Source organism: Anser anser (genome assembly GCF_964211835.1).
Source record: "Anser anser genome assembly, chromosome: 5".
In the NCBI taxonomy this organism is placed as follows: domain Eukaryota; kingdom Metazoa; phylum Chordata; class Aves; order Anseriformes; family Anatidae; genus Anser; species Anser anser.
The window spans coordinates 20,200,170-20,210,116 of NC_139725.1; the positions used below are offsets into that span (position 1 = coordinate 20,200,170).

General features: G+C 36.7%; 1 protein-coding gene across 11 annotated transcripts in view; it reads left to right on the forward strand.

Moving 5' to 3' along the window:
• The window catches only part of CHID1 (chitinase domain containing 1), a 115,647-nt gene extending 107,174 nt beyond the window's left edge, over positions 1–8,473 (forward strand). For 8 of the 11 annotated variants that reach the window (XM_083839572.1, XM_083839570.1, XM_083839576.1 and 5 more), the window contains 3 exons: positions 3,123–3,203; positions 6,137–6,179; positions 8,203–8,473. In XM_083839572.1, the coding sequence (XP_083695698.1) occupies positions 3,123–3,203; positions 6,137–6,179; positions 8,203–8,301 (223 nt within the window). In that variant the 3' untranslated portion in view covers positions 8,302–8,473. Of the gene's footprint in view, positions 3,204–6,136; positions 6,180–8,202 lie in introns of those variants that run through there. The other 3 variants (XR_014585444.1, XR_014585445.1, XM_083839578.1) reach the window with 3 other exon arrangements.
• Positions 8,474–9,947: the final 1,474 nt, after the last annotated feature.

Below are 9,947 nucleotides of genomic sequence, written 5' to 3' on the forward strand. Positions count from 1 at the left end.
AGCTTCATTAGAAGCATCAGCACACCAGGTGCTTCATCTGTGCTGACCTTGCTTCAGGCCAGGAGCGGAGAAACTGAGCATGACTTCCTCTGTCATTGGTCACAGCTTCCTGGGAAATGGGTAGTGCAAGGCAGTTGAGGTTTTCCGTCTTTATCATACCCTAGCTGCTGAAACAGCTTGGTAAAAGAAGTCTAGTAAGTTAAGAGCTGATGGACAAGGAAGAAAATAAATTAGCCTGAAGGAACATGAAAGTAGCAGTAGAAAAAGGGAGAGATTAGAAAGAGAGGAGGAGAAAAAAGCAATGAATACAAGAAAGAAGAGGAGTGAGGCGAGAGGTGGAGAGAAAAAGGAAGGCTGTTTGTGATGAGCTCCCTGCCCATCCCTTTCCCTCTTTCAGAACCTGGAAATGAAACTGGATCTCTTCTGTCCCAGGCATGCCGATATCCCATGCTTGTCTGGTTCAGCGTGATGGAAGATTGCTCTTTGAAATCCATTATTTTTTAAGAAATAACTAGATGTCAAATGTTTGTTGAGTCAAGTACCACCTCAGCTAGGACATAATATGTTAAGAGTGTCTGATAGCATTACTGTGATTCAAGCAAGTGTACTGTAATATGTGCGCTGCAGTTTTACAGAGCAACCCTTCTTATGATACACATAGTAGGATAGGCCAGAGATAATGAGATATGGCACATCTGGAAGATGTCTGCACACAGTTGCAATCAAAGTAAATGGGAGTTCCCTGTTTTGAACATTGTACTTTGAATTTTTGTTGTCCTTAACAGAGACAATTTAAAAAAAAGTTAATGCATTTCAAGTCAGACCCCCAAAATTATTGGATGATAGTGACAGTTTTGGGCTTAATATTAATTTTTTCCAAAAGTCAAGCTTGGAGCTAGTGTCATCCCCATGGATGTGATTTGAAGATGAATTCATTCACTTTTTCTCTTACATACTATGTTGATAAATGCCCAGAGGCAGGAGAAAGGGAGATAAATTCTCTGTGCATGGTCAGGATGGGTTCTCATTAAATGAAGTGCATGCCTGAACAACTTTAAAATAACAACATAACTTACATGTAATAGGCTATAATAATTGCTGCAAGTTACATTTCTAATTTTAAAGCTTGTTCATATGTATGTTGCGTATTCTTTAATCGTGTTGGGATTTTTAGCAACAGAAGTGAGAACTTCCCATGTGAGGTAATGTGTTGAGGAAGAAAACTGTGTGCCAGGATGCCTTGGCTGATAACTCTGGGCTGTAACATCTCGTTTTCCATTCTGCACAAAGGTTAGCTTCTGTCATTACTGAAGTCACCGTACTGGAATGGGGCAAGGTGTTAAAAGCTATCCTTAAATTTTAAACGTACAAAAGTAGATCTGTTTGCATATTTGTCTAGTGGGACAACTTACAATTCTGTATTTCTTACAAAGGGATATGTGAAGGTTCCAAGGTTTAACTTGCACTATTTGAAAAGGTATATTGTTTCTGGGTATGTGTGTATTGAGAAATAGTGCAATATCTGCTACCATTTGTTTGCTTATGTAGATACTTAAATAACATGCTTGGGTTGGCCTAAATATGAAATGAAAATCTTTTCTAATACTTCTAGCAGTAGGCGACAATTTACCAATACATGAATGAGCAAAGAAGGAAAATATTCCCTGCAATTCTGCAAATAGTAATGTAGATTAGTAAGGAAGGGGAAAATGAATCTTTTTCAAACTGAGAAATACAAATTCTCTCTTTCTCTAACTATATAGTGAAATGGAATTTCAGCATTGATGGGATCAGGGTAGTGTCTGATGGAAATAATTTATAGCATCTTAGGAGGGAGAAATTTCAAATAAGATTTGAAGGCAAATTTCTCCCTGCAAATCCTGTCATGAACATAGATGTTATTGCAAAAATGAGACATATTCTGAAAGGTATAGTTTTATTAGGTTTTCTAGAAACTTTCTTAATGGAAAAAAGATCTTTAATGCTACCTTACGACCACCATGTTTGCTTTTGATTGCTTTACGTAATCATCATACAGATGGACAACTGCTAACAGAAGTTCAGATTCAAATTATTATTTTATATTATATTATTATATAAATTATTTTATATTATATAATTATATTACATCATTATTATTATTATTTTATATTATATTATGATATTACAATCCTCAAGAGGAAAAAAGAAACCAGTGACTGTGGCCAGATAAATCCCCTAATGTGTAGTCAAGAAAGTTGTCAGCAGAGTTAATTCAGCCTTCTTGCTGGCCAAAGCTGCAGGTTACAATGCTGCAGAAGAGGTGGAAGAACATGTGCTAGAGGCTGTGATGCTGCTGTGGTCTCTCGTTTGTAGCTTGCCATCTTCTGGTGTACTTCCATGAGGCAGCAAGCGGCATTGTTTCCATTGTGCAGTCGAAGATGCAGACATAAGGAGACACTGTCTCTGCACTGAGATGATGCTGGGAACGAAGAACATCGGCTTACAACATACTAACTAACTATTCTGCACTAGTTGCTTACGCAGTTTTTGCATACAAGTAATTTTCAGTTTTCACTTTATGCCAAGTAGATATGAGGTAGATTATTCCCCATACAAAATATCCGTGCAAGAAAATAATGCCGAGAAGATAGTGGTGAAGAAAATTTTGCTAAAGGTGGCTTAACAGTAACTTTTCCTTTTAAACAAGCTCTATAATTTTTTATTTTGTTCTTAGAACATTAACTAAGCCCCTTTTATCGGACAGCTTTTCTGATCACATAATAGTGGCTTATAATGAAGTGCATTGATTAGCCTCATACTACCTAATTAGGTACAGCCTAGGAATGACTTCAGTTCCTATGCTTTCATATATAAGAATTAGACCGTAGAAATATTGAAGAACAGTCTTCATCTTCTTATCTGATGAATGTTAATTCATTCACTGCTTAAATAAAAAAGCTTATAAATGCAAACATGGCAAATTGGAAAAGTGACTGAGAAAATTATTTGTAAGCAAGAACATTTTGATACAGTGTTCAGCATCTAAGCATGGTAAAGCTGCTTTTTAGAATTGCCTGCTATTTAATTTCATAACTGCTTTTTAAAAAAGTTAATTCCATATCTATGTTTTTAATTTGTAGGTACATTGAAACCTTGAAGGAGCACAAACCGAAAATTGTCTGGGATGAACAAATTGCTGAACATTACTTCAAATACAAAAAGTGAGTTACAGTTATTTGCTTACTGTTCTGCAAATATTATTAGGCATGGCCCAGTACACAATGTATTACCAGTTAACTATAGTATGCAACTGAATTCAGCAAATGGAAATTCTGTTGTTTGTGATCTGTATGTCAACACTGAACTGCAGCATAAGAGTGCTTCAGGCAAGAGAATTAAATCAGAGAAGGATTAATGAAATAACTCAAGCTAACACAATCTTCGGAAGAGAAGTCTGATGAGTCATATCTTTAGAAGTTATCCATCAAAGCTATCTGCTGAGTGTCATTTACTCTGAGCATCTGAGATTAGTATTGTGAGCTAATTGGGTGATTACCAGTAACTCATCCAAATATTGTTCTGAGAAAAGTCTGTGGAATGAGAGCCTGGTTTTACAAGTCCTAGTGACTAGATTGTTTAAGCAATTGCACTAAGTAAAATGGACCGTGGAGTAGGGTAACGAGACTATCAGGTGAACATCAGAAGTTGTTAAAAGTCTGGGAATGTTTTCCCAAGAGCCTGAAGGGAAAGGTTAATAACTTTCTTTGTCCTCTCTTTTTCATCAGGAAATGCCAAGAGGTTTCCTGCTGCTATTAAAAATCCATTTAAAACAAAGTTAAACAAACAGCAAAATCTTATTGTAAGCCTCAGTAATAATTTGCTATATCTTATATACAAACATACAAAAATACAGTAATATTATACAAGCAAAATCTTACCACTTTGAAGACTGCTGTGAAGAAGCACTGAAATTAAGAGTGAAATACATTTTGGGGTGCTTTAAGAAAAAAACAACAATGTAACTACATTGTTTTTTAATAAATACCTTTTTGCTTTGAATATTTTTGAACTTGAGAAGAAAAGAACAAAAACAAAAGCCCTGCCCTACCTAGGTATTGTAATTAATTTTCAAGGACTCTCTCAACCTGCAATTTTCTCCTGTGTTGTAAATTTCTCAGCTTACATGTATTTATCAGAAAAAAAATATTTACTTGTAGGTCAGCAGTGTTTCAATTTATTTTATGTGTTTGTATGAAAGGACTGGAATCTGTGTCCTTTCATTTTTTATTCTTTGGTGTCCTGTTGCACGGTTACTTCGACTGTGTCAAACAGTTACAAGGTGTTTTGTGTTAACCAAAGAGAAATAAATCAGCAACTTTGTTTTACTGATCTTAATGCAAAGTCCAGTTGGAGACACAATGACCACTGGATGAAAACTTGCTCTCAAAGGAGTAAATCTGAGGGCTCTGTTTGAATGGCATGCATCTGGGATTCATTTTGGAAACACATTTCCTAAATGTCTTCCAAACTGAACATGTGGGAAAGGGAAAGCTTGTCAGTAGTACTACATCATTTGCCTTTGAAAGCCAGTCTTTGGAGATTCTTGGTTGTGGCCTTTCAAGAACAATTTTTGATGCGTAAAACACACTGGGTCAGAAAATCACTCTGAATATCAGTTGGTGTGCAGTGCTTGGCAGGCAGCCATGCGGCTCAGCATGTCTGCAGTGGTTCAGCTGAATGCAGGGGGTTATTTAAGGGAACTTTTTTTCAGTTACCACCTTGCTTTGCAAAGGAGCAGGTATGTTGGATAGGAATAGCAGGTAGGCCTGAAATATGCTTCACTAGTAAAGCATCTCACCTGGGAATCTTGCATGTCTGCAGTTGCTAAGAAATCAAATCATGAATCTTTAAGCAAACCACAGCTAGTAGTTTTCACGTAACAAGCAGAAACTATTACAAATAATCACAGAAATCTGTCATCTCTGGGTGTTTGTCCCTGTGCACTGTACTGGTAGGTATGCATTTGCTTGAGTTGAAAGATTTTACCAGCAATGTCCGCTTGGTCTGTCCAAGCACTCTGCCTTCCCTCCTAGCCTAACTGGTGAAGTGGTTCTGTGAGACCAACTGTAACTCATCCTTCTCATTTCTAGTGGTTAAAATGCAGCTTTGGTATTTGTGCCCACTGTAGCTTGCCCTGCCTATATATTTTATACTGGTATCATTTAGTTTAACATAAAAATGGTTGGTTATTTGAGGAAATTTTTCACAGTTTGCATCTGACAGTCAAGTGTCTTCATCTTTTTTTTTTTTAAGATAAGTATTTAGTAGGCACAACTGCCTGTTACTATCTGTCAGTTTTATAATATTGTTGCATCCAGCTGCAGTAAGGCATCACAGGGTATTTACTTAGATCTTGTATCAAGCCATTTCTGGTTTGAGATGTCCTTTTCAGTTTGCATCTTCTTGGACGTCTTGGAGCCTCTTTTTTTTGCTGTTGACCTTTCCACCTCTTTTAAGAGTTGTCCTCCTTAAACACCACTAGTGTGGAGTAAATACATATTTTGTTTGATGTACTGCCAAATATTCCTGTAACTGAGACTGGCAGGAGAGTGGAAAGATTGCATACTTGAATTACAGATACATAGTGCAGGTGTAGCTTCCCCTAATTGCTTTTCTTTCCCCACCACTTCCAATTCATGTACTGTGATATGTTTGTATCTATAGTAGGAAAGGAACAGGAGAAGAAGGTTTTTATCTGAAGTAGAAAGGGAAGAGAACTGGAGAACATTTTGGCCCTACCCTGCACTAATAACTAGAGTAGTCAGAGGGCAAGTATAGGCTGAATAGAAGTTAATGTCAAAAGTGTCTGAATTCAGAGTATCCCTCAGCCTCCAGAGTGGGATGACCACTGGGTAAGAAATCTTAGACAAGCTACTTAATTGCAAGTGGTCTCTGTCTTTGATAGGGGCATAGTAATGCTTATTTTTAAAAGTGGTAACTTCTTCACAGTGAAGTCAGCAGTTTTCTCCAGCACTGTCTCTGTTTCCTTCTTATTAGAAAGAATAAAACTCTTTTTAATTATGAACTCAGCTGAAAATCCCATGAGAGTCTACTAAAGCTATTGTGATTACTGTTTTTTTTTCCTGTTTTGCAGAAATAAAGGAGGAAAACATGCCATCTTTTATCCAACACTGAAGGTAGGTGTGACTTTTTCAGGTCTGAGGGCAGTAAGAGGAAAGGGGTGTTTACTTGACTTGGATTATTGAGACAATTTGGAAAATGCTTAAGCGGGCTTAGACTTCTGTGGAAGAAATTCATCCTGATGTAGTTGTTATGATTCAAGGCTTCAATTTCCAGTATAAGATTTTTTTTTTTCTGTCTAATGTGTAATGGGGTTTGGAGGATCTTTGAAGATTTGCCATGTCTGAGATAAGACACACCAGGGCAAACAGTGCTCTGAGAGGATCTGTTTGAGTGCACAGGTCATATGCTAGCAGATGCTGGTTTCACCTTCCTCTGTAATGGGGTCCTGTTTCTCACTGTTGCCCTTCATCAGCCTATTATCTTCCGTTCTTTTTCTCTGGAACATATTTAGTGTTTTGAAAACTTAGCCCTTACTGCAGTCTTTTGGCTGGACATGCAATTTCTGTCCACACAATAGTCTGCAGTGTATGAGAATACATGATACAATGGTTCCTTGCCTTAATTCCCAGGAAGCTATTTTTAGGTTTTCTCAAATGAAACTAAAGGCAGCATCTTAAGCCTCTTCTGGCTTTTAATATTAGAAAAGAATTGCTTCTTTAGTGACAATATATCATATTTGGAGAGAACAGAGATATTTTGTATGGTTAAACTAGTGTGAAATTATCCAAAGCTCCATTTTTCTGAATGAGAATATTGTCTTATGCTCTGTTAGCACAACTATATTTCCCTTCATTAATCTAATACAGGTGGGAATACTACAATGTATGGGATATTAATCACCGTGTCTAACTATGTGCTTCCTAGTATCTGTCTTAGAGTGATAGAAAGTTTCATTGCCAGTCTACCAGAGAAAAGACAAATTATGCTGCATGTTTTCATGCTACATTCTCTGGTCTTATGGAAGGATTTAACCCTGCTAGTGTCAGTCCTAGCCTGATTAAAGAACATTTATTCTTGTAGATTTCTTTATTTACACCTTCTTATATTAACATATTCAGTTGAAATGTTTGGTGAATTTATAGAAACAGGTTTTCTTTCAAATTTCAACAAGGCTGTAATGAAATACTTTGAGACTTGTATGCTGAGGCAAATCAAATAGTTGGTCACATAATGGTGATCGGGATGATCGGTGGAACACCGAATGCTGGTTTATTTCTCCTCGCACAGGTGTGTTTATTCCCCTTTTTAATGTTATAGTCACTGGTAGGTTGATCCACTCAAAATTGGCTTGTTCAAAATTAGATAAAAGCAAGCATGAAGTCTGGGCCCAGCAGATGTATTAATGGTGGCTCAACACTTTGTTCTGTTTCCTATGGAAATGAGTTTTTAAAACATCCCTGTGGTATGCGCAGTTCAAGCAATGCTGCACTTCAAAGTCAGAAAACCTGAAAGTGAAAGACTCAAAAGGAATTATTTTTATTGTCTGAACTGAAAGAAGTTCAGAACATGAATTGTAACATTATTTCCCTTGTAAACCAATGGCTAAACTAATTCTAAATCAATAGCAGTAGCACAGATAAGGATACGTTTTAATATTAATCTTCCAGAATCGTTCTAAAATAGAATTCTGATAATGAAAATTATGACTCTGTCTTGGGAGAAGGCAAGGGTATGCACAAGATCTTGATGGTTGTTCTAATTGTCTTCAGTGATAAAGTTTTATTTTACCCTTGGGAAATTCCTGGGAAGAGTTAGGATTTTTGTAAGTTGTGAAGTGATAGCCTAAATGAGAATAGTCCTTTGCATAGTTCATAAATCAGATTTATTTCCATGGCATTTTGTCTGTTTAGCTGGTTATGGTGTATTAGGTCATTGAATTAGCTGGTGCAATTAACTGTCTCTTACTAAATGATGGCTTTCTAACCAGAGAATACTTGATATACAGACTTCAGGTTTTTCAGTATCTAGTTTACAGATGGTTATTTTTAAAGTCTGAAAATGGCATGAAGAGATGGCAGCATGGAATGTTTGATGTCATGGACTAAAAACTAATTGCTTTATATGTCTTTGTCTTAGTCCATCCAGTTGCGCTTAGAGCTTGCAAAAGAATTGGGCACTGGGATATCCATCTGGGAACTGGGACAAGGCCTGGATTATTTTTATGACCTTCTTTAAAGTAAGAGATGATCTGGGAGAGACTTTATTTGCTTCGCTGAGACTCCACCTTCAGTTAATTTGGGTATACCAGAGAGGTGATTTTTAAAGTATGTTTTGTAATTTATATAATACCTGTATTAAAAATTATTGCATTTTTTTCCAATAAAGAAGCTTTTCTGATATGCCACATAGATGTGATTGTTGGTTTCTGATAACATTCAGAAAAAAAGAAAAGAAAAACCAGAGAAATTTATTATAATGCTCCTGAATTCACAATCATTGAAAACGGATCAACACAACTGGGATGGCACTGGAATTGAAATTGTTTTCTACAAGAAATAAAATGGGCAAGTTCTTATCATCTCATCAAAGTTTAAGATGGAGACCTCTCAAACTATTGTTGCTAATAATAAAAGTATGTGAACAGATATTTACAGCAAATTTAATATCTGTCAGACTCTCTGCAGCTTGCTGTCTTCTGATAAGGTAAATCAACATAAGAGGGAGGGGGGTGGCACAGGTAGGGGAGCAATTAGATATCTTTCCCTCAGACTGATTGAGGATTAAATACTGACAAGCTGTGTTGTTGGCTCTGGTTGTTTTCTTCATTTTACTAAATTCTTCAAGTAGTTCAAAATCAGAGTAATTTTGATTCGTGTCTTGTTTCTAAACCTTTTTTTTTTTTTATACGAGAGAGGATGCTTTGTGATTTTTCTCTTCTACTTAACTTGCTTAGTTTCTTAGTTTACAGTATGTAGCACCAGTGCATGATGCATTAGTGGTTAGTTTGTGGGAACTGTAGTGTTTGGCACCAAAGGCTGCAATGGAACTGAGAAGTATGCGTGTAATGATGGATTACACGGATAGCCCCAAGAGAGCCCCAGAGCAGCTCTGACAATTCATTGACTTAAGTAGATGTTGCGAATGTGATCACCATCTTTCTGAATAAAGCTGTTATTCTTTAACTGTACACATTAGTACTTTTACCTCCATAAAACAGATTTTTTTTTTTTTATTAACCAAAAATCTATTACAATCCATTAGTTTAAAAACAAAGCCAGAATTTCCCTCCTGAAATTGTCCTTGCTTTTTGGTTTATGTGTTTCGTGTTTGTAGAAATACACAGGCTTCAAGGTAGTTTCTTGTAAGGTACCTAGGGGAGGTGCTGGGAATTTGATGAGGGTGTTGTTGGTCACCAGCAGAGATCCAGGCAATAGCTCTGTGCTCCCACTGGTGTTCTTCTTGCCACTTACAGTTGTCACAAAGATAACTGCACTCCTCTCTTTGCATCCACCCTTCCCAGTAATTAATCTCAGCGGGGGATTTATCTGCCCCTGCTGGTTTCAGCAGAATAAATTCCACTGTAATCCACCATTGATTAAAGAACTATTGATCTTCACCTCTCTGATTTAGTTCTGGCATCTCCGAGTTCTCACATTGCAGTATCCAGCGGGGTTTACTAATCAGGCTTCTTTCTTCCATACCATTAGTACTAAGATAATTTGCTATGTGAATCCTCATGTTCAATTAACTTGAACTTTCTAGTTCGTTCAAAAGCAATTTGAAGTCATTCTGGCAATAGTATCTAGAATAGCACAAGAATTAAATTCTGTTATGCTGTTTTTCTACTTTCAGTGACACTACAGAACCACAGTATCTCATAA